We start from the raw sequence: 26041 nt of genomic DNA, 5'->3' as shown, positions 1-26041 counted from the left end.
AATTGGGTATGGCAAAGCCACACAACTCCTCTGAAACCTTGTTCCATTTATAAGCAAATATTTTGTATCAAACAGTATTTGCCACCCTCTTTATCCCATTTTCTCCAACATTGTAGATGTGTATTTTGTATCCATAAATGTTACTTTGCAATGAGTAAACTATTACAATGAGTTATTGCTAAAGATTGTCACGTTTCTCTTCCCCCTAAGATTTATGAACCTGTAGAAAGATTCGTGAAAATTTGTAAAACTTAAAGGAGAACCAAACCCTTTTTATTAAAAACCCCTACCCTACATAGACCACCCTTTCCCCCCTCCTAGCCTAGGTGTTACCCTGGTTAAAGACCCCTAACGCTTTACTTACCCCCTTGTTTCAGATTAAAGGCATCGGAGTTCACTGGCGCCATCCTCTTCTCTCTATGAAGGGTAGGGGATTTTAATAAAAAGGGTTTGGTTCTCCTTTAAGTGGACATATTTTCACAGTTCTATTTCCAAGCAGTCAGTGTTCTTTGCTGTGCTTTTTGTTTTTTTGCCAAAAATGCATTGAAGTCCGCAGGTGTTTTACTGTGTATTTTCGTCACACTTTATTTTTGCAGCAACATTTTGTCACCGTTGCGTGAAAAAAAAAATCATCAAAAGTCAGAAAGAATTTCTCCAGGGCAGTGAAAAATCTAACTCATGACTCGAAGGTAGTGAAGCTGATGAAATTTATGGAGCAGAGAAAGGATGGCTATGAGAAAGTTGCTGAGATGATGGAAGTCATTCGTTCTATTAATTATACTTTGGTCTTTCCAGGTACTGCGCTTGTTGTTCAATGGGACCATGTCCATTTACGGGACAACTACAGCCTTGGGAGTTTCACATTCCAGGCCACGCTAATTAATGATGGGCGGATAGTATTTGGCTATAAGGATGTAAGTAACTATTGAAACATTTCACTCATGCAGTCATAATTTATACTTGAGTTGTATCTTCTATGCCAATATTACTATTACATCCCAGGTGCTATCAACATCTGGTTGAAACAAAAGACACCATTGCTCTCTTGTTGCTTAAAGTGTGACAAAATTCTAAAAATTCCACCAAGCTTAATCAGTGTCAATTTTACAGTATATAACTATTTTTAAAATAGTTCCATCCCCTTTTTCATGTCCCTCCAATTGTGACACTACTATCCCATTACTAGTCCTGCTATTTTCCAATGTAAGCAAACAGAGGCTGGCAAGATTCTCTTCATACTTGAAATGAATGAATTTCCTATCTACATCTCTTCTATAGATGGGCGCAAAATGTGGACTTCTGCATCAAAATTACAATTTTCACTTTTTTCACTTGATTATTGAAAAAAATGAAAATATCAACAACTTGATCTCTTGAGGAAACAACTCAGATGCAGCGAACTCACATGATATTTTTCTTTTTCTATGAGTTTGCCAAATTTCGAGTTCTTCTCGAAAACTTGAATTGAAAAATAGCTTGAGTTTACAAAAATTACAAAATGATTGAAATTACAAAATAATAGGGATGCACCGAATCCAGGATTCTGCCTTTTTCAGCAGGATTTGGATTCGGCCGAATCCTTCTGCCTGGTGAAACGAATCCTAATTTGCATATACAAAATAGGGATGGGGAGAGAAATTGGTGACTTTTTGTAAAAAAAAAGTAAAACGTTTTTCCCCTTCCGACCGAATATGCAAATTAGGGTTCGGTATTCAGCCGAATCTTTTTCAAAGGATTTGGGGGTTTGGCTAAATCCAAAACAATGGGTTCGGTGCATCCCTAAAAAATAACAAAATTGATGGAAATTGCCAATAACAGCACCATTAAATTGGTATCTAATAACAGGGAGGGCCCACCATCCCCCCCGAAGGGGTTTGGGGTCATTTGGACTCCCCTTCGCCAAAGCTAGGGGAAGTCCCATCTACCCTGGGTTCTGCCGAAGCTTCCCCCAGGGCGTGTCATGGCCTGGGGTCCAGCCAAAGGACTATGACCCCATCCAGGGTGTTCAAACCAAACACAAAAAAGGTGCTGGAGTTGGCAGTGAATGGCCCTAAGGCTCCAGCTGTCAGACGGAAAAAGAAAAAACATCCCGCCCGCCTAATGGCCAGGGCAAAGGAAGTCAAGGTCAGGTGCATGTGCATTGCCCCTGACTCAAAAGCAAATCAGATGCCTCCCTCATGGGAGCACAACCCAGCTTTCATCAAGGTTCGCTTGCCAGCCTAGTCCAGAGGACCAATGGTTTCTCCGTTCTTCACATAGGATCATTAGAACAGATACTCCTCCTTGATCTTGCCAGCCAGAGGACCAAGTGTTTCCAAAGGTACTTCACTTGATATTAGCCAAAAAGCTGAGAAGCAATAACTTGCAGACAAACTGTTTTGATCTTGTTAGATCTCATCAGTGCAAGACATTGGAACATGTTTTCTGAGATGTAGGACTTGGAGAGTAGCAAAATAGGAAACCAAACCTGGTTAGGGTGAGCAGGGCTAAAATGAGTCAAAAAGCCGTTCACTAGCAATTTACATGCAAAGTAAAGCCTTCTGAAATCAGAAGGTATTTACTTGACTCATGCCATACACACAGCACTGCCTAGATACCAAAATAAGAGTTTTAATTCTCCCATAAGGCATCATGGGCAGAGACATGCAAATCACCAACTCAGGCGGCTTCCTCATAAGAATCGGCGCTGGGTAGACAGAGAAGGCGGCTGTGTAGAACGCCATCATTGAGGGGCGCACTTTTAATGGGGGGGGGTTTCTTCTTTTTTCATTTCTTTCAAGCGTTTATTTAATCATTTGTTTCAGTAATCAAGGTCACTCAGTCTGGTGGAATTCTCCTCCTTCACTTTCTCCCTCTTGCCAGCACTGCTCTACTGCAAAGGCCCATGCTAATAAGATTGCTGCTGAAAAGCTCATGGCATGAGACATACACTTTGCATGTAAAAGGCATCTGTGCTATAAACCAGCAGTGCTGGGTGAATAGTTGGCCAAAGGGACATAAAGGAGTGATTTGCATGTCTCCGCCCATGATGCCTTATGGGAGAATTAAAACTCTTATTTTGGTATCTAGGCAGTGCTGTGTGTATGGCATGAGACAAGTAAATACCTTCTGATTTCAGAAGGCATCACTTTGCAGTAAGTTGCTAGTGAAGGGCTTTTTGACTCCTTTTAGCCCTTCTCACCCTAACCAGGTTTGGTTTCCAATTTAGCTACTCTCCAAGTCCTACCTCTCAGAAGCCATGTTCCAATATCTTGCAAGATTGAAACAGTCAGTCTGTAGGTTTGGATATATAGTTCTGAACCATTAGGCTGTATCTAAGCTATGGATGCATAGTTGGCCAAAGGGACCCAAAGGAGTGATTTGCATGTCTCTGCCCATGATGCCTTATGGGAGAATCAAAACTCTTATTTTGGTATCTAGGCAGTGCTGTGTGTATGGCATGAGACAAGTAAATACCGTTAGGTATTTTAGGAGTTGATTTGTTTTACCAATATTTATTGAAACTGTATAAGAATTACGGCATCATGGGGCTCCTATACCTCCTGGGCCTCTCTGCAGCCGCTGGGTCTGCTTCCTTTATAGTTACACCCCTGGGAACTAAAGCTTAACTTAAAATGCAGGGTAGAAATGTTGCGTATTATGTTTTGGGCTTCTGTACCAGCTCAAGGCAAACACAGCATTTTAGAAGAGAAGGTATGTGCCTTTAATAGAAACTTGCATCTGTTGCATCTATCTATCATCTATCTGTCTGTCTGTCTGTCTGTCTGCCTGTCTATCTATCATCTATCTATTATCTATCTATTCATCTATCTATCTATCATCTATCTATCTATCCTACTATATATCTATCATCTATCTATCTATCATCTATCTATTATCTATCTATCTATCCATCCATCTATCTATCTTATCTATCATCTATCTATTATCCATCTGTCTGTCTGTCTGTCTATCATCTATCTATTATCTATCATCTATCTATCTATCTATCTATCTATCTATCTATCTATCTATCTATCTATCTATCTATCTATCATCTATCTATTATCTATCTATCGTCTGTCTGTCTGTCTATCTGTCTATCTATTTATCTCTCTATCTATCATCTATCTATCTATTATCTATCTATCATCTATCTATCTATCATCTATCTATCTATCATCTATCTATCTATCTATCTATCTATCTATCTATCTATCTATCTATCTATCTATAATCTATCTATTTATTATCTATCTATTATCTATCTGTCTGTCTGTCTATTTATATATCATCTATCTATCTATTATCTATCTATCTATCTATCTATCTATCTATCTATCTATCTATCTATCTATCTATCTATCTATCATCTGTCTGTCTATCTATCTATCTATCTATCTATACATTTTGCTAGTTTTGTTAAAATACTTATTTTGTTGCCTATTTTTACCAATGTAGTAAGATAATTTACTGTTAGGTTTATATCAATTAACACAATGGGAATTTCTTCTTGCGGCTTAAGGGAAACAGTACTGCAAATTGTGTCATTAAACTAAATGGGATGGATTCTTGGGTGTTTATTTGTTCATTTTATTTACATATTCTTTAGAGGAGTTGATTTCATGGGATTTTAATGGCATCACTAAAATGTTAACTATTATCTCTATCACAATTTTGGAAAAATTTGGGGTTCTCTAAGCTGGTAGATAAAAGCGTAACAGATCTGAAAGCAATGCTAAAAGAGTATCAGGACAGTAGACTGTGTTTTATTCTTTTGAGACCTGCCTTTTCTAAAGCAGTTCAACTAGACGCTGCAGAAACAACTTGCACTGTCAATGATCTGTGGGAAGAAGTTGAGTACTTTCATTTAGGGAATTCGCTGGATGCGGAATTCTTTATAAGACTCTGTTATAAAGGCTTTCCCCACAGGCTCAGTGTGACTTACTGTAAATGGCCAGTATAACCCTGTGTTCAGCATCAATTCAATGAATAACATTTGTTCTGAATATAGCTTTTGCTTTAATAAAAGGGGTAGTTTACCTTTAAATTAAAATTTAGTAGACAGTGGTATTCTGAGACAATTTGCAATTCATTTTTAATTATTTATGATTTTTAAATTGTTTAGATTTTTACTTGGTAGCTTTCCAGCATGAAATTTCTGCAGCAGCCTGGTTGCTAGAGTCCAATTTACCCTGGCAACCAAGCAGTTCTTTTAATGGGAATATGAATAGAAGAGGGCTTGAACAGAAAGAGAAGTGCCTTTTGGCAGCTGAGGTCAATGACCCCCATTTTAAAGCCGGAAAGAGGCAGTGGAGGAAGACAAATAATTCCAAAACAAATAAAAATTGGGAAGTTGCTAAGAATGTACAGTACCATACTGAACATTCACTTAAAGGTGACCTAGCCCTTTAAGAAAAAGCTAAGGTTTTGGTTATTTCTTAAGTTGAACAGGGCAAACATTGAGGTTGAAACTGCTTTTCCTACTTCCTTGTTCTTACAAGCAATTGTGGGAGGAGGAGAAGGTAGTTTATTAGATGGTTTTAGTTATTACACAAACAATAAACAGGGGCAACACCCCCACAAATATATAACAACTTTTTAAAACTTTTTTTAAAACTTTTTAAATTAGGATTTTAAAAAAACATTAAACCCAATCAAGGTTTTATGATTGCAATGTGTAAAAGGGGTGGTTCACCTTTAAGGTAACGTTTAGTATGTTATAGAATGGCCAAATCAAAGCAACTTTTCAATTGGTTTTCATTATTTATTTTGTATAGTTTTTCAGTTATTTGCCTTTTTCTCCTGACTCTTTCCAGCTTTCAAATGGGCGTCGCTGACCCCTTCTAAAAACCAAATGCTCTATACATGTATTAATATTGCTACTTTTATTACTTATCTTTCTGCTTAGACCCTCTTCTATTCATATTCCAGTCTCCTATTCAAATTAATGCATGGTTGCTAGGGTAATTTGGACCCTAGATACCAGATTGCTTAAGATGCAAATTGAAAAACTGCTGAATTAGCTAAATAACTCAAAAACCTTAAACAATAAAAAATTAAAACGAATTGCAAATTGTCTCAGAATATCACTCTCTACATCATACAAAAAGTTATCGCAAAGGTGAACAACCCCTTTAAGATATTCAGTAATGGGTGTGCTCTCATACAGATCCCATACTGATCTGATACAGTGTCATGTGACATGATCTTTGTCTGTTAATGCAGAAGTCTTAATAAAGTTATATCTTCTTGAAACAAAACAAGCATGGTGTCTGTGTGCAGTTTCTCCTCTGTCTAAAAGAAAACTGTAGGCTCACGAGAGATTGAGCTACCGGTTATCCCATCTTTTAAGCAGAATGGCAATGTTTTTTATTGATTGTTACTATATTTGCAGAGAACTCAAAATGGGAACATTGCTTTCATATCTGGAAAAAAACTCAATCTCAATAAGAATCACATTGTTCCATTAGTTTTTTTTATAATTTTTTAAAAATAAAGTAAATAAATTAAATATAGCTTAAATGTTAAAAATAGACCTCCCCACTGACTTCTACAAGAACAATTTTTTAAATTGATAAAAGAACAATTTTTTAAATTGATAAATCTCAAAAATTCAAGTTAATAAATCTCTGCCTATAACAAAAAAAATTGACATTGGCATTTTCTTGAATAATGGCAAAAAATTTACCGCAAATTTTAATAAATAGGCTCCTATATGTTACTTTTTGGTTTGACTGGTCCTTTGAGGACCATATGAAAAGTCCTAGAAGTGCCCTACAGTGTTACAGATCGCTATGGGTCACATCTGCTACAAGGTAATAGGCTTGTAAGTTTTATATTTGGGAAATATTACTTATCCTGTACTTTTTAAAAGGGAGAAGTTCTCTAAGGACAAGGCCAGACGTGGTGTTTTTACGTTGTGTTTTTAAAAAAGAACAGCCAGGCGTAAATACGCATAAACTGCACTTCCACTGAAACTAATGGAAAACGCACTATGGCAATTCACACAGGGCGCTTGCAATCTGAAATCCGCCACAGGATTTAGCAGAAACGCAAATACGTCAAGAGACTACCAAATCAATAGACTCTATGGGATCTGCACGTTTGAAACCACACTTTATGTAAATACGCAGCATAATTTAAATATGGGGTCCAAATTTAATGAGAACAATGAGAAGTGCATGTTGGGAAAAGAATCTTATGTGATGAAAAACGCATGTTGGCAGTCATATGTGGTTTCAGTAGCGTATTTATGCCTGGTTGGTTTTTTTTTTAAAACGCGACGTAAAAACGCCACGTCTGGCCTTGCTCTAAATATCCTTCTGGTATTTCAGTAAAGTTGATATCCAGCCAGTATTTTACCGGCCTAGTCAGTAAAACACCTGCCAAGGTAGATATTAAAAATTTTACTGGCAATATTCCTGGCAGTATATTTGTAATACCATTTTGTGGCAACCTGTATCCCACCCACTTATGCTCCGATGCACCCCAATTCTATCAGTCTTACTCTTTCTCTTCCCCTAACTCCTTTGTACAGTATTTCAAAAAGTTCCAGACATGCAAAGGAAAGTTTTTGAGCCTGAGGGATGGGGCAGGAATTTTTTTTAATGCATGCAATTTATTGTCCTTTATTTTGCTTTCTTTGACTCTGCTAGTCCCACCTGCTTCCACCTGGAAGTGCAGCTATTAAAGGAAAAGTAACACCAAATAATTAAAGAGTTTTAAAGTAATTCAGTTATAATGTACTGCTCCCTTGCACTGGTAAAACTGGTGTGTTTGCTTCAGAAACACAACTATAGTTTATATAAACAAGCTGCTGTGTAGCCACGGGGGCAGCCATTCAAGCACAGGATACACAGTAGAACACCGATACATTCTGAAGTATCCGATTGTATACTATAAATCTTATCTATTATCTGATCTATTATTTGCTTAACTAGCCACAATGCACTTGTATGAGCTGTCCTTTTGTACATAAATGGAGGTTTTATATCCATAATCTGGGCAATGTCCAAAGAACAATGGAAAAGTGGAACATTTATCCATTTTAGAATAAACTTGGTATCTAGATCCACCTTAACTGGTATTGCTCATGTACTTAACATTATTTCTGGCTTGTCTGGGCTGCTGCTTGGACTGAATTGAATGTTAAAAGAAGATCTGCTTATTCCTGAAATACCCCAAACTCTTCTCAGAAATTCTTACTTCTGTTCAAAACTGGCTTTTGATGCAACTTCTTGAAACCTGTGCTTGCTTGATAGCTTAGGTTTTCTTTTAATATTATTATTACTACAGGTATGGGACCTGTTATCCAGAATGCTTGGGACCCACGGTTTTCTGGATAAAGGATGTTTCAGTAATTTGGATCTTCATACCCAATAAGATGATTTTGCTTCCAATAAGGATTACCGTATATACTCGAGTATAAGCCGAGTTTTTCAGCATCCAAAATGTGCTGAAAAAGTCTACCTCGGCTTATACTCGGGTCAGCGGGCAGTAGCTGAGATTGCAGTCACTTTTAATCATTCCTATACCAACAGTTCACTTGGGGAGAGACTGCAATATCCCACAATGCCCTCTGTTGGTTTTATGAAAGAATAACAGTGCGCCCTCTGTTGGTTATATCAAAGAATAACAGTGACTGCAATATCACACAGCGCCATCTGTTGGTTGTATCAAAGAATAACAGTGACTGCAATATCACACAGCGCCATCTGTTGGTTATATCAAAGAATAACAGTAACTGCAATATCACACAGCGCCATCTGTTGGTTGTATCAAAGAATAACAGTAACTGCAATATCACACAGCGCCATCTGTTGGTTGTATCAAAGAATAACAGTGACTGCAATATCACACAGCGCCATCTGTTGGTTGTATCAAAGAATAACAGTGACTGCAATATCACACAGCGCCATCTGTTGGTTATATCAAAGAATAACAGTGACTGCAATATCACACAGCGCCATCTGTTGGTTATATCAAAGAATAACAGTAACTGCAATATCACACAGCACCATCTGTTGGTTGTATCAAAGAATAACAGTGACTGCAATATCACACAGCGCCATCTGTTGGTTATATCAAAGAATAACAGTAACTGCAATATCACACAGCGCCATCTGTTGGTTGAATAAAGGATGTACAGTGATGGCAATATCACACAGCGCCATCTGTTGGTTATACGAAAGATCAGTGATGGTTTTATGACACACAGCACTCTCTGCACAATTCTCTGTCACCATCAACTTTGCAAAGAAGTCCAGTCGATCGCTGGGGGAGTCTCTTTGGCGGAAGGTGCGCTGCTGGGAGACAGGGCTGTAGTTGTGTCTAGGCTTATACTAGAGTCAATAAGTTTTCCCAGTTTTCGTAGGTAAAATTAGGTACCTCGGCTTATACTCGGATCGGCTTATACTCGAGTATATACGGTAATTATAACTTAGTTGGGATCAAGTACAAGCTACTGTTTTATTATTCCAGAGAAAAAGGAAATTATTTTTTTTAACATTTGGATTATTTGATTATAATGGAGTCTACAGGAGATGGCTTTCTGGATAATGGGTTTCCAGATAATAGATCCCATACCTGTACTAATGATACTATTTGATATTATTAAAAATATATATATATATAAAAACAAGAGGCGAATAAGATAAATTCCACAACATCACTAACAGCACAGTAACAAGACTTCCTCGGGTGAGAATTTTGATCCTCATGTTTTAAGTCTTTGCCGTATATGATAAGTAGTTTTCGGTGTTCATAAAGTACTCCTGCCACCAATGTATAATGTTCTCTAGGGTTTTGAAAAAGTAGAAAATGTGCCAAACTCAACCGTACGCTTATTTAAGAAAAAACCTGAAACTCCAACCGTGTTAAAATGTGAAATAACTAGGGATGCACCGAATCCAGGATTCGGTTTGGCCAGGATTCGGCCTTTTTCAGCAGGATTCGGCTGAATTCTTCTGCCAGGCCGAACCGAATCTGAATCCTAATTAGCATATGCAAATTAGGGGCAGGGAGGTAAATCGAGTGACTTTTTATCACAAAACAAGGAAGTAAAAAATGTTTTCCCCTTCCCACCCCTAATTTGCATATGCAAATTAGAATTTGGTTTGGTATTCGGCCGAATCTTTCGCCAAGGATTCGGGGGTTCGGCCGAATCCAAAAAAGTGGATTCGGTGCATCCCTAGAAATAACAACTCGAGCTCAGCAAAATGACATTCTACCAAGCAATTTCTGCCAAATCTGGTAAGTGTTGAAAACGTTTAATGAAAAATATCTTAAATTTTACTAAAACAAGTTCCATTAACTTCCACATCAGCTCGCTAGCTTTTAGATTTTTTCTTAATATATCTTTTTTTCTATGTAAGTTTTTTATCCTCAATAAATATTGTACATTCGAGTTTAAGAAATTAGAATTCGCTATTAAGCTGGCCAATAATGCAAACGATTGGACTTCCCCATCTCCCGACCTGCCACTAACCATTCAGATCAAACAAAGTAGAAAAAGAACAGATCAGCGGATGTTCTGCCCCTGACAGCAATAGTACTAAAGTTATGTCCGACAAAAGCTAGTGACAGTCTCCCACTGAAATTCGTACGATTCGGCAGCCGCCAGAAATCTTTTAACCTGTCCGATCGACCAAACGACCAATCTCCATGGGACGAAAAATGTCGGGACTCTCCATACATGGTCCGAAAATCAGATCAGAAAACGATCAGATCTTTGCGTCTATGGCCAGCTTTATTGCCGCAAAAAACTTTCAATAATGGTATCACTTTAATTTGATTGTTAGTAAATAAGTAGTATTTCTAGTCAGGTGATCTCTGAGGCAGCACAGAGAATATCATAAAATAGGGGCTCAAGGGAAAAGATGTAAAAGGGCAATATTTACCTAAATATTTATATATTTATTCCAGTTTGGTAAGATTCTTTAATAGGCCACGTAATATGATATAAACTTTCTGTTGCTTAATTATTTATTATTAACCATCATATATTGATTAATTAATTGCTATTTTTTTATTGAGCCCCCTTTTTCCTGCACAGTCTGTTTAAAATATGTGTTAAAGCCATTGCAAAGCGAGTATTAAAGGAAAAATGTTTTTAAAAAGTAAAATAAGGAAAGAAATAGTAATTTTAAGTGCTATTCTTCAGCATTTTCACAGGGGTTTAGTCTGTTTAGCCAATATAAATAAGTGCATCTGTACTTACTGTATTGTCCTATTTCAGGTGGTGAGAACTGGGCTGGTGCAGCTAGTTCTGTGTTTTCAATCTGACCCAGGTGCAGAATAGTGATTTTTTTAGTAGTGAATTTTTTGCCGAAACGGGACAGATTCGCTCATCGCTAGTGCAGAGCACAATCAGATCATAGGCACTTGTGCTTTTGAAATGAGTGTTATGTTACACACTTTTGTGCCCCCTCGTGCTCTGGCACCAGTGTCCAGGGTGAATGAATTGCTAATTCTTAGGCACACAAATGAAGGACAAGTATAAGCAATGTCTGTTTGATTCTAACATAACGCACACGCCTTTTGTGTTCAAATAACAAAAGAACCACATTTTGTGCTACTGTTGACAAGTAGTTGTGAACACAGAAATTTGCCCCATAGGCAATGGACAATGGAATTTATTGTAGGCAAATTCTACTTTACTTTACACACTTTACGCAGCCTATTGAAACTAAGCGAATTTCTTTTGGGGGGTGGGGTCTGAATATTAGGAATTGTAATAATCTTATTCTGTGTCTACATTTTCACACTATAAAGTTGGTTTATGAGTTTTGTTGTTCAAAGGTTATTTCGATTTTCAGCCATATTTTAGTTTCCATTTCCTTTTTGCCGACAATTGCAAAAAGAATGTTTAATTGACCATTATCTTTATTACTGAGCTGGAAAGCTGATGTAAACCATCCTTCATGCACCAGCATTTCAGCCTCCACAAGTTTGTAGCCCATGGGACAATGCAGTGACTTCCAGTGCTTGTAAATTGAACAGTGTAGCTTAAAGCGAACAGAAGTCCCCAGTATAACCAAATCGTCTGCATGAACTTGCAAACCTACTGAGAATTTCTGTAAGAAAGTGAAATACAAAGTTTTCATACATTGCGAGAGCTACAGTACAATACAGATGGGGTATGTGACCATTAAATGTTTCCTTTGTACAGTACAAAATATATTAAAACCTAATGATACCGAACTTGTGCTTCGATTATATTGTATAACGTGCAAAAAGCTCTCACAATGTCAGGCAAATGCCTGGGGGAATATTTCCAGGCAGAACACTATTCGCTCACAGGATTTCATTAGTGTTATGTAACAAGTTAATATTAATTTGTTGAGCTCTCTAACTTGCTGTTGACACAAGGGCATTTACAATTAGGGCACAGGCTTGTACTAACATTACAAATGTATATATTTGTATTATTTTTTATTTAAGGTGGACCTGTCACCCAGACATAAAAAACTGTCTAATAAAAGTCATTTTCAAATTAAACATGAAATCCAAATTCAATTTTTTATTAAAGCATTCATAGCTGTTATAAACACATTTAAAAATCTCAGCTGTCAATCAAATATTGTCTGCCCCTCCTCTATGCCTAGGCATAGAGGCAGGGCAGACAATTACTTTCACTTTCCATTCAGCACTTCCTGGATGTCACTGCTCTCCCCACATTCCCCCGTTCTCTTAACCATTTAATTGTGTAGCCAGGGCATGGGGATGGACATCAGGTCCCCCATTCTGATGCACAAACAAGATTCTGAGATGATGCAAGGCTTGTCTTAATAACAGTTTGCAGCAGATGCTATTGGTTTATAAGGCAGAATTTTTTGTTATTGATGAACTTGAATTTATAAAGGCAAGCACTAAAGAAATGTTCTATGTTTACCAAAGGTGCTTCCAAGGCAAAGCCATGGTGCCCCTTTTTGTTATGGTGGTTGATATCTTGATGGGTCTGGTAAAATGTATTTGTATTAAATAAACAGATTGTGATGTGCTGAGTCAAACAGCATATTTACATCCATTTAAGAAAATACTTTGTTCCTAATAGACTGCATAAATTTGGGCAAGATATGTATTGAAGTCAGTAGATAGTAAGGGCTTGTATGTTAGCATTTTGTAAGCATTTCGCTGGGCAGATCCTTTGATCTGTCTTTTTTCAGGGTTTGGGCTTTACAGTACTTTTTAATGAAGTTGTTGGACAATTCTGTTCTGTTACTCCTATTCTTCTGTCTGGCTGTGCTGTTCCTAATACAAATGATTCGGTTTATCTTGCAGATTCCTGTTCCAGTGATGCAGATAAGCTCGACCAATCATCCAGTCAAAGTGGGGCTGTCAGATGCCTTTGTGGTCGTTCACAAGATTCAGCAAATTCCCAGTATGTTAAAGTCTGACGTTGGTAGTGAGATTCTACCAAAACTTAAAACTGATTTAACATTTTTAAATTTGCAATTAAAAAAAAAAACTTGCATGTTTTCAAGCTGATTAGATTCATAATCACATAGTAAGTTAGGTTGAAAAAAGACACACGTCCACCAAGTTCAACCTTAAATCTGTGTATAATCTGCTTAACTGCTAGTTTATCCAGAGGAAGGCAGAAAACCCCTTTTGAAGACTCTCCAATTTGCCTCAGAGCGGGAAAAAACCTTTCTGACTCCAAGATCGGACTAGTCCCTGGATCTACTTGTACTATGAGCTATCTTCCATAACCCTGTATTCCCTCACTTGCTAAACACCATCCAACCCCTTTTTAAAGCTATCTAATGTATCAGCCTGTACAACTGATTCAGGGAGAGAATTCCACATCTTCACAGCTCTCACTGTAAAAAAACCCTTCCGAATATTAAGATGGAACCTCTTTTCTTCTAATTGGAATGGGTGCCTACTTGTCAACTGGAATATAATGTATATATTTATACATTATTATATCACCCCTTAAGCGCCTCTTCTCCAGCGTGAACAACCCCAATTTGGCCAGTCTTTCCTCATAGCTAAGATTTTCAATACCTTTTACCAGCTTAGTTGCCCTTCTTTGTACCCTCTCTAATACAATAATGTCCTGTTTGAGTGATGGAGACCAAAACTGTACGGCATATTCTAGATGGGGCCTTACCAGTGCTCTATACAGTGGAAGAATGACCCCCTCCTCCCGTGAATCAATGCCCCTTTTAATACAGCTCAAGACCTTATTTGCCCTTGATGCTGCTGACTGCCATTGCTTGCTACAGCCAAGTTTATCATCTACAAGGACTCCAAGGTCCTTCCATAATGGATTTGCCTAGTGCAGTCCCATTAATGGTATAAGTGGCTTGGATATTTTTACATCCCAGGTTCATGATTTTACATTTATCAACATTGAATCTCATCTGTTAACCTGTGTGTTGTTTTGTTTTCTCCTTGAGTTGCAGTGAAACACAATTCATTACAAGCAAGGGTAAAGCAATAAGGACAACAGACCCACCATTAGCCATGTTCATCATTCTATCTAGTTATTTACTTACATATCAGTTCGGAGAGTAATGATTTTTGATTCTTTTTAAGCTTACTACACAAGTTTTGTTATGACTTGTACATTTTTAGGGTTCATTTAGGTAGGTGTAAGCAGGGACGCCTTTAAGTGTGCATATACCTTGCAATTGCAAAGGAGCCAGATGCATTAAGTGCCTATATAGCACTTACTGTAATAAATAAAATGCTAGTATGAGGCATGCATGTGTACACCATGTGTGTCTACATGCTACTCTATGAATGGAAAGCACTTTGCATCTTTACCCCATTTAAAGAACAAGACCACTCGTTTCAATACTTTATATTTGAAAAAGTGTTGATCACGATTATCTTCTATTATGTTCTGTAAAATTACAGAAAGATAGTGATCAGACTTTGTATTTCAGATAGAAGGTACAAATTCACCTGGGAGTTTGTTTAGTTTGAGGAACAAAGACAGGCTGGGCATATCTCTTTAGAAATGAAATTGTTTTTGAAGTTCAAACGAGAATGTATTGGTTCCTTGCTTGCTATGATAGAATCCTGACAGAACAGCAAAATAAATTGGTCCGGAGAGAGACTAATGACAGTGCTCTTATACAGTGCTTACTGTTGCTGCCCTTATTTAAAAGACATTCAGTCACCTGACATTCTAGTGAGGTTCTGAAACTACAAAATGAACACTTGGCTGGTGTGACATGCTAGGTACAAGACACAATTTCATGTGTCTCCTCTTTCTCAGGGAGTTACATAGCAATATGGGTTTGCTCTCGCTCAGTAACCCATAACAACAATTACATTTTTCTTTTCCGACTGGGAAAAAAGGTAACTTTTAATATATTGTAGAATGAAGCAATCTACCAACTCTATAGTTACTTTTCCCTCCATATTCAGCTCTTGAGGCCCTCCATTCATCTTTGTCTGCCACTTAAAAGAGAACTACAGTATCATGAAAATTTAGGGGGTTATTTATCAAGGTCCGAATTTATCTCAATATCGGCTGCTACAAACTCCGATCTAACCCACTCGGGTTTTTTAACGCTTATTTATTACATTTTCCCGAAAATTTGCTTTGCAGGAAAAGCTCCGATTTTTTTTGTGAATTTTCCCCGAAAACATCGTGAAATTGTCCGAAACCCCCGACACAACCAAAAATCAATGGGACTGTTTGAAATGCTGTGTTTTTATATTCGGGCTTTTTAGCCCTCGGGGTTTAATAAATTCCGAAAAGATTTTTTTAAAAGTCCGATTTTATAAGAAAATCACGAATTTTTGGGATTTCAGGGAATTATAGTAAATAACCCCCTTAATATAAGCTTCAGCATACTAATTTAAGAAACATTCTAACTACAATCTATTAAAAATGATGTACCGTTTCTGATATAATCAAGTTTATCTGCAGTATTCCTCTCTCAACATCTGTTTCTCTTCATTCAGGAGTTGGGTGTCAGATGAATGACCCAATATATCTTTAAGGGGGCTCCTTTTGCCTATAAGATGTATTAGAGCTCACTCTATTAAAATCACCAGACATCATGTCTCTCTACATGCAGAATTTGTGCAAAAGACAGTTATTTTGTTGGATTTTGTTTGTACTGGAATCAGTTATTTGAATGAACTTTAATTCATCTTCTAGGAAAGGGAACCCCCTATAAGATATATTGGATCATTCATTCTATTGCTTCATTATACATTTAACAAAGGGACTAAGTTTTACCTGCAACTTACTTGCTGCTTTCAAAGCAAAACTCCCAAACTTGGCTGCCCTTTTATTGGCCTCAGATATAAGTTGAGTGTAGGACTGGCCATATCGGGGATGCTTAGTTGGATGAAGCCAGCTTGGTTTGTGTGTTTAACAGAGAATATCTAAACACATTTAACCCATTTATCCCATTTAACACAGAAAACTGTGTCACAGCAAACAATGTAATTAAATCATTAACTATTGTTAACAATGGTTCTTTGGTAAAGGTTAAATGCATTAAATGAGTTAAGATGACTACACAGTTTATTCAGTTAATCCCGAGTCATGACGCATTTAACACACAAATCCAAGTGGCTTCATCTGTACCTGTGCTTAAAATTTCATTGCCCTCCTCCAAGCTTCTTTAAATAATTTGCTCCTATTTGTAGAGATGACAGGTAAAGCGCTCCACCCCTTATCTCCACCTTAATCACAGGTATGACAGAATAAGAAGGACAGGACTACTTATCGGAAAGGCAATGCTCAGGCAAAATAGAAAATGAAAGTAATAAGTAATAAAACAATATACTGTAGAACTATTAAACACAATTTGAAAAGGATTATTTAAAAAAAGAGCTTAAAGGAGAACTAAACCCTCCTACTTCTCTTCTCCACTGGCCTCCCTCCCTGCTTTCTCCCTACATATTGTTTTAAAAGAAATACCTGCCTCATCTGGCAACACTGACCTTGTAGAGTAGCACATCGGAGCTCAGTGGCGCCATGATCAGATGCTTCAGTATCTTTGTAACGTGAGCGCCGACACTTCAGCCATTGGCACATGTGCAGTTGGTGTTAGAGAGCTCCGAAAATTACCAAAAAGAAAGAAGAGAATACAGAAGATACTGAACTGTCCAAACATATCGTCCCTGAGCTCCGCTGCGCGACTCTGCAAATTTAGTGTTGCCAGATGGGGCACATATTCTTTTTAAACACTATGGGGGGAAAAAGCAGGGAGGGTTGGCTAGTGGAGAAGGGAATGAGACTTTTAGCCATAGGGGGGTTTAGTTCTCCTTTAAGAGGAAATATCATGCAAACTAGACCTTTCTAATTGGTCCTTGGGAATATAAAGGGCATAAAGTACACACAGATCTCCGAGCTAATTATATTTGAGAAGATGACATTCCTTTCATTTTATGATGCAATGTAAAATAGTTCATTAACTTCTTCTGACAAGGGTGAGAGCCTTCATCAGACCATGTATCACTGCTAAATAATAAAATGAAAAAGCTTGTACACTGTTGATCCAGAGAAAAATAACTGAGCCTTTTCTAACTCAACATTATCAAATCTGCAAAACTGCTTAGCTAAGCGTAAGTACAGAATAACCTCTTTTAAATGCTGCAAGGCAAATGTGTTGACCCATAAAGTGCGCATCACAGTCAAGGAAATGATTAGTTATTTCTTCATAGAATATGAATTTTTTGTAGGAATGCACCGAATCCAGGATTCGGTTCGGGATTCGGCCAGGATTCGGGCGTTTTCAGCAGGATTTGGCCGAACCGAATCCGAACCCTAATTTGCATATGCAAATTAGGGGCGGGAGGGAAATCGTGTGACTTTTTGTCAGAAAACAAGGATGTAAAAAACGTTTTCCCCTTCCCACGCAAATTAGGGTTCGGATTCGGTTCAGTATTCGGCCGAATCTTTCACGAAGGATTCAGGGGTTCGACCGATTTCAAAATAGTGGATTCGGTGCATCCCTACTTTTCTTTAAAGGGATGCTGTCATGAGAAAACATGTTTTTTTCAAAACGCATCAGTTAATAGTGCTACTCCAGCAGAATTCTGCACTGAAATCCAATTCTCAAAAGAGCAAACAGATTTTTTTTATATTCAATTTTGAAATCTGACATGGGGCTAGACATTTTGTCTATTTTGTTAATTTCCCAGCTTCCCCAGAAAACGGTCCCTTTATTTCTCTTTCCAGCCCTGGGTTCAGTTTTCATGGAAACATTACTAATGTTATTTCTGGAGTTTGCATCCATTAACCCTAACAACTAAAATGAGTCTGTATTTTCTGCATTGATAGATGTTCGTAGAAGGACCATTTTCGAGTATCACAGAGTGGAGTTGGAAATGACCAAAATTACAAGCTTCTCTGCTGTTGAGATGCTGCCACTAGCAAGTAAGTAACATATTGGCTTAATATATACTAAACCATTTTTCTATTTAAAATGTCCTAATCAGGGTGCTTATATCCCCTTTAAAGGTAGACAAACCTTTCTGCAAGCGCTGCGAAATATGTTGGCGCTATATATTAATAATAATAATAGTACAAGTCTTTATATTTACCAGTAAGGCAGTTCGGGGAGATTAGTCACCCCGAAGAAGAGGAGATTTGCCGGGCGACTAATGTCCCCGAATCTGAGCGTATGTCTCTGCCCTAAAATGTGCATATAAAATAATTTAGTGGAATTAGAGGGAACATTGCTGGCAATATGTTGGCGCTATATAAATACATGTTAATAATAATAATAATAATAATAATAATACAGGCTTACTAATACATCCAGTTGGAGGGTCCAAGGTTCCATAAAGACTGTGATAAAACTTTTGGGCCTCGGATTTAAATATGGGCAGATCAAAGGAAAAATAAGAAAACTGGGCAATAGTATCTGCCATTGTAAACTTAGTTTTGATTTAATACTATCATGATCCTATAAGAAAAGTATTTGATGAACGTTATCTATCTTTTTAATAACCTATAAACTTGAATAGAGAAGAGATAACTATGAAAGCCAACCATAAGCCGAATGTTAGACGTAACTAGAAATTGATTTCATTCATGTAAGTGTACATTTATTGAACCTGAACGTTATTCAGGTTTTATTTTTGAAACCATATAACTGTCATTCTACAAAATGACTGTGTATTGCCCATGCCATGAAATGAAATAATTAGGACAGATTGCACATTATTGAAATGATAGAGCCGCCAGTGTTAAATGGAAAAACTTTACCGGAATTGGGCCGTTTATCATGCCTTATATAGACTGTAAACGTATTTATGATATGTTTCAGATGTTCTATTTGAAAAGAATTGTAATAAAAATATGCATTACAGTATATCAGTTCCTTAAGTGAAACGAAATCAACTTGACAATATTGACAACATTGAAAATAATGTTGTGAATTTAAACCTAATATCGGACTGTGAATATAGGAATATGCATTTTTGATTGTTAATATATGAGGGCTGGAAATATAATAAAATATAACAATAATCTATACAGCGCTGTGTTTAATTAAATAATGTTTTCATGAAACTATGCTAATATGAAAAATTTGTTGAAGGTGCAGAAAAGTTTTGGAAAGCCTGGAACAAAGAAAACCATGAAACATATACAGTACATAAAATCTTTTAGCAAAACTATTTTTTTCCCCAAAATTTGTATTTTGCCTTTAAAACAGGTTACAGTGTACTTCTATTAATCTGTGTATTGAAGGTTATTTAAATACTGATCACAGGGTTTTACCCTTTTGTAGAACGCAAACAAAAAATCCTTATGCTTTGAAGTTCTCTTCAAGCTTTTCCTTATTCATTTTCAAACACGACAGAAGAGTTCATCCTACTGTTATACTGTATAAAAGTGAATGCATTGGAGGGAATTGTCAACGCTATGAAAATACATCACAATAACATGGATTATGATTGTAATTGTGTTCAGAAATTTTATTATTATATCTGATTTGTTTTGAGCCATGACATGACTTATTGGACTGACCTTCCACAGTTCTAAAGAGTCTCCTACTGATCCTCAGCCAAGAACATTCTCAGTGCTTCCTGATTCTAACCATAGTCCTATATATCCGCTGTAATATTTAATATTATATATCTATCCATCCATCCATTATCTATCCATCCATCCATCCATCTATTATCTATCCATCTGTCTATCTATCCATCCATCCATCTATCCATTATCTCTCTATCCATCCATTATCTATCCATCCATCCATCCATTATCTATCCACCCATCCATCCATCCATCCATCCATCCATCCATTATCTCTCTATCCATCCATTATCTATCTATCCATCCATCTATCTATTATTTATCCATCCATCCATTATCTATCCATTACCTATCCATCCATTATCCATCTATCTATCTATCTGTCTGTCTGTCTGTCTATCATCTATCTATCTATCTATCTATCTATCATCTGTCTTGTTATTGTGAGAGTGTGTCTGCTATCTGTGAACTTTAATCAGGCCCGGATTTGTGGCGAGGCCACATAGTTTTGGGGCGGCACGCCACCCATCCGCATCTTTGAAGCACTGGAGACTTAACCCTCCCCGGCGCTTCTGCCTTAGCGAGCGCCACAGCCGGGACCCTGCGGACATAGGGCGGCGCGACCGGAAGCAGCAAGGGTATGGATTGTGCGGCCTTGGGGCGCCGCTTTGTTAAATCCGGCCCTGACTTTAATGTTCTCTTTGAATACCCAATATAGGTATTTGACCTGTTTTCCAGAATGCTTGGGACCTGAGTTTTTCCGGATAAAGGATAATTTGGATACCTTAAGTCTACTAGAAAATCATATAAACATTAAATAAAGCCAATAGGCTGGTTTTGCTTCCAATAAGGATTAATTATATCTTAGTTGGAATCACGTTCAAGCTACTGTTTTATTATTACAGAGAAAAAGGAAATATTTTTTTAATGGATTATTTGGATAAAATGGAGTCTATGGGAGACGGCCTTTCCGTAATTCAGAGCTTTCTGCATAACGGGTTTCCAGATAACCGATACCTGTACAACACTTTTTTAACTTAATTCTATCCAGCTAAAAACAACTTAGTCATGCAGTTTAGCTACATTAATGCATACAAGATTCTGTATATTGCCTCTACATGCTGCAAGAAAACATGCATGGGTTTATTTATCTACTATATATAACTAACTGGTGCATTTTATCCTCAGCCTGTCTCCAGTTTAACAGCTGCAGTTCTTGTGTCTCATCCATGATTGGCTTCAATTGCAGCTGGTGCAATATTCTCCAAAGGTGAGAATAACGTCTTTCTTTCATCTGTCTTCTGTGTAGTTATGGTTTTCTATATAAAATGATTAAATACTGTATATACTGTACAGATGTGGGGCAAGTGCTTTGGCAGTGCTTCCATAAAAATACATAGGTATAAAAATATGTTTAGTGCTGGGAACAATGATGCTGCTTTTCCACAGTTTTTTTTAGATAAGTTATCTTTTTGTCGTTTCTCCACATTTTAAAATCTATTTAGAAAAAAAAGATCTAAAGAGGAAATATACAACCTTATTTGACATGAGCTCGTTTAATTGAGAATTGAAAGGGCGCTAAGTGTCTCTATGCTACTAAGCATAAATCATGTCCATTTGTGGGTTCACTTGACGTTGGAGAACCATTTTCCTATACCCTACAGCCACTCCAAACACCTCCAAAACTATGTTCCCATTTGAAAATGATGAATTTCATTTTCAGCCCTTGAACAGATAACAAAATATATTTGCTATATTTTTTTATAAAGTAGGCAATGACGTCCAGCTCTGCCAAATGGATTTTGTTGTGTTGCCATTGCCCTTGCTGCCCCCTCCTACTTCTTATGTATTGTATTGCAGTCAGTTAGTGATGTGCGGGCCGACCCGAGGTCCGCGGGGCGGGCGGGTTTGGGCCGACCCCTGTACGAAATGCACAGGCGGGTGCGGGTCGAGCTCTTCTCCTGCTCTCCCCGCCCGCGACCTAGTACTGCCGGCTTCTGGAATATATACACTTCCGCCCGCCCCTTTTGTGATGTCACTGCGGGGCGGACGCGGGTCTATAAATAAAGGAGAGCAGCGGGACCGGTCGGGTGCGGGTAGGGAGCGGGCGGGTTAGGGTCGGCTGCGGGTCGAGAAATTCTCACATCACTACAGTCAGTAACTATGTCTCCCACCTGCTTCTGCAGCATGTTTTGGTTTGCTGATCAGAAATTATTCTTTTTTAATACATTGTTCAGAATACTGCATTAAATCCAAGGGCTCAAAATGTATTGAAGATGTAAAAGAAAACAAACAAATTCAGATGTATTTGATATATTTATTTGCTCTCCATGAAGTCCCATACCTATTATCCAGAATGCTGGGACCTGGGGTATTCCGGATAACGAATCTTTCCTTAATTTGTATCTTCATACTTTAAATCTACTAGAAAATCATGTAAAAATTAAATAAACCCAATATAATGTCTTAACATCCAATAAGGATTAATTATCTCTTAGTACATGGTACTGTTTAATTATTATAGAAAAAAAGGAAATCATTTTTCAAAATTTGGATTATTGGATAAAATGGAGTCTATGGAAGACATTCCATAATTCGGAGCTTTCTGGATAATGAGTTTCTGGATATCGGATCCCATACCTGTACTAACTATAACATACAGTACTTCACATATCACATTGTTGCCTTATTTTGTTAAGAATCATAACCTTTGTTTCAGACATTCTGGCCCTCATAATAAGTACTGGATAGCATTTTAAATAAAATGTACTGACATTGTAAATGTTTAACTTTGTAAGAAAATGAAATCACAGGAGATTGTGCTTGAAATGGCAAAATATAACTTAGTTCTGAAACACTTCTGAAACACTAAAAAAACCCGACCCGCACATCTCTACTACAAATGTATTGTTATTGCTACTTTTTATTACTCATCTTTCTAATCAGGCCTCCCCTCTCTTTTTTTATAACCCTATTACAATTTAGCCTTGTGATTGCTGGATACAAAGCATTTTACAACAATTATAGGCCATTAATTGTGCTCTATAAAAACACAGGTTTATTTGAGCCATATATTTAATATGTATTTCAACAGATTCTCCTGCAATGGCAGTTTTATTTATTATAATATGTTAATGTATGTGGGATGTACCATGTTTTAACTCATTAGCCTAATCTACTGTCTAGAATTAAAGTGACTACATTGAAATGGAATATGGCAGATGAACACCTTTCAGAAATGGGTGAACTTTTATTATCTGAAGAGATTGACCACCACACTGATTTATTAATGCCTCTGGGATTGAGCATTTGGTTCGAAATCCATGTTTCCTAAACTCACACTTGCCTGGTTACTGCATCGATTTAACTCTGTTTGTTTTGATTGGAGGCTCATGCATTAATAATCAGCCCCAATGTATGTTAATAGTTAGTGATGGGCGAATTTATTCGCCAGGCGTGAATTTGCGGCGAATAAATTTGTGCTGGCATAAAAAAAAGGGACACCAGCATAAAAAAACACAGACGCCAGCGGCAAAAACGGTTCGAAAATTTTTCCCCGTTTCGCAAATTTCATGGGAAATTCGCACATTTTTCAGCGGAACACCCCAAATTCGCCCACCACTATATTTGGAGGAAATTTTGTTCACCAGAGACAGATATTAGAAAGTTGTTACAATGGCAACATTTTTATTCAAATTCATCCTTGGGCCAGCATTCCGACTGTTCCTTCCTTTTAACCTTTAATTGCTTCTCTTAATCTTTAGTTCACCTAAGGAATCAGGATATTCATTTGCACGTTTGCAACACACTCCTTGTCACTAATATAGTCATATTCGGCAGACACCCCCTTCTGAGACTGACCAAATGCTGGATTTATTTTAATACATTTCTCCACCTTGACCAACCTTTATTATTACTGGTAACTGCTATAGTTGGAATTGCCTATTTGGAACATAATTCAAAGAACTTTATTGCAGATATTCCAAATATAAAAAGATAATTTGTGTCTTATCGGAGTTGCTACTTCACCACCATCTTCACATCAATCTCAAGTGCTATTCTTTTATTATAACAAGGTGCATGGTGTGCCTTTCTTTAAGGCTATAAGAAATTTTCCAATAAAAGTGATAACATGTTTCTATGTGCTATGCACACCTCATGTAAACCACTAATTAATATTTAAGGCCAAAAGATGATATAAGGTCTCCTAAAGGGCGAGTGTACAACGGGAACAACAGGGGGCCAAGTAAAGAGCCCAGGCACCCCCACACTACTCTGAACCGGGGGACAGGATTTTTTGAGCAAAGGTAACAGAAGGAGCTGTCCGAAAGCTAGGAAGAGAACAAGGATGCAGCTCGATCCTTGATACCAAGCAGTGTCGGACTGGGCCAAAAAACCCAGTGGGCCTGCCTCTCATGGCCCCTGCTGGCCCAGACCTGCTCCCTGCCACCACTGCACTGAGCCCACTCCTGCTGGTCCTGGTTAGAAAGGTGTGAGGGCGTGCGTGCTCTCTTACGGCAGCCCTGAGCCTGTGGTAGTGAGAGGTACAAGCGTGTGTGGGAGCCGGTAGGTGTGCCTCTCAACAGGAACTTAGCAAAGATGCCATTCACACAGCATTGGAGATGCTAAACCACACTTTGTGCAAGTTGATGCTGCACCAAACCCGTTTGGTGCTTGGTTGGGAATAGCGAGGATAAGGATTACCTTCTCATTGGCGCGCCCTTGAAAATCACTTCCGGTGCAAGCGTGCACGGGGGTCATGTGCACACGTGGCAGGGACCCCAGAATGGGCTTTGTAGTATGGGTGGGGGTTGGAGGGGGCCCCGAGAAACCCGCCCCGGTGGGCCCCGTGCCCCCCAGTCCAACCCTGATACTAAGTGAATGGTGAATTTGCATTAGAACAGAATGGTCAATGGTATCAAATGCAGAAGATAAGTCCAGGAGAATGATAATAGAGTAATGTCCATTGGTCTTAGCAGTCTGGAGATCATTTGCAACTTTACATAAGGTAGTCTTAGTGGAGTGTGCAGGTCAAAAGCCAGACTGCATAGAATCCAGCAGATTACGGGTGCAGAGAAAGTTAGTAGTAGGAGAAAAGACAAGACGTTCCAGAAGTTTTGAGGCTAGCTGTAAAAGACAGGGTGGTAGTTAGACAAACAGGATAGGTCTAGTGTAGCCTTTTCCAGAATGGGCTAGACACAGACCTGTTTGAATAACTAGGGGAAAGTCCCAGAAGTTAGCAAATAATTGAATATATAAGCAGGGCCGCCATTAGAAATCACGGGGCCCCGTACAACAAATTTTTTGGGGCCCCCTGGGCCCCGACAACACTGACGACCAAGCTCCACCCCATATCCCGCCCACTCCACATCGCAGCGCTAAAAAAGTAACCCCCCCCACACAAGTTGTAAAAAGCTATTGATGGTCAGGGCCCCCTTATAAAAAATTGGGGCCCCAAAAAAAAAAAATTACAAATTTTTTTTTTTATTTTTAAAAACATTGGTGGCAGGTGTTTTTTTAAGTTTTATAAGTTAAAAACAAATTGGGGCCCCAAAAAAAAATTTGAAAAAAAAAAAATTTTTTTTTGAAAAAAACACAAAAAAACTGGTGGCAGGGGCCCCCTTACAAGTTAAAAAAATTTGGGGCCACCAAAAAGAAAATTAAGTTTTTTTTTTTTTTTTATAAAAACCAAAAAAAAACAATGGTGGCAAGGGGCCCCTTACGAGTTAAAAAAAAAATTGGGGCCCCAAAAAAAATGTTTTAAAAAAAAGATTGTTGGCAGGGGCCTATAGAATATTAAAATAATACATTGGTGGCCAGGGGATTAAAAAAAAAAAAAAAAACACAAACTGGTGTTCAGTAGGATTGAACTCATGGCTTCAGTACTTCAACTTCGCCTCCTTTCGTGACTTCGGGTCTTTTCACCGCTTCAGGACTTCGGCTGTTTTCGTGACTTCGGGTCTTTGCGCTGCTTCAGGACTTCGGCTTCGGCTGTTTTCGTGACTTCGGGTCTTTTCGGCGCTTCGTGACTTCGGCTTTTTCCGTGACTTCGGGTCTTTTCGGCGCATCGGCTTCGGCTTTTCGGCACTT

General features: G+C 38.0%; 1 protein-coding gene across 1 annotated transcript in view; it reads left to right on the top strand.

Moving 5' to 3' along the window:
• Positions 1 to 26041, top strand: part of plxdc2.S (plexin domain containing 2 S homeolog) — a gene marked incomplete at its 5' end in the record, with an annotated part of 248605 nt that overhangs the window by 170246 nt on the left and 52318 nt on the right. Inside the window, 4 exon segments of the mRNA NM_001093186.1 lie at positions 796 to 914; positions 13264 to 13363; positions 18245 to 18340; positions 21140 to 21221. Of these exon segments, the coding sequence (NP_001086655.1) occupies positions 796 to 914; positions 13264 to 13363; positions 18245 to 18340; positions 21140 to 21221 (397 nt within the window).

Source organism: Xenopus laevis, chromosome 6S (assembly GCF_017654675.1).
Source record: "Xenopus laevis strain J_2021 chromosome 6S, Xenopus_laevis_v10.1, whole genome shotgun sequence".
NCBI lineage: Eukaryota > Metazoa > Chordata > Amphibia > Anura > Pipidae > Xenopus > Xenopus laevis.
This window is presented reverse-complemented; position numbering and strand designations above follow the sequence as displayed.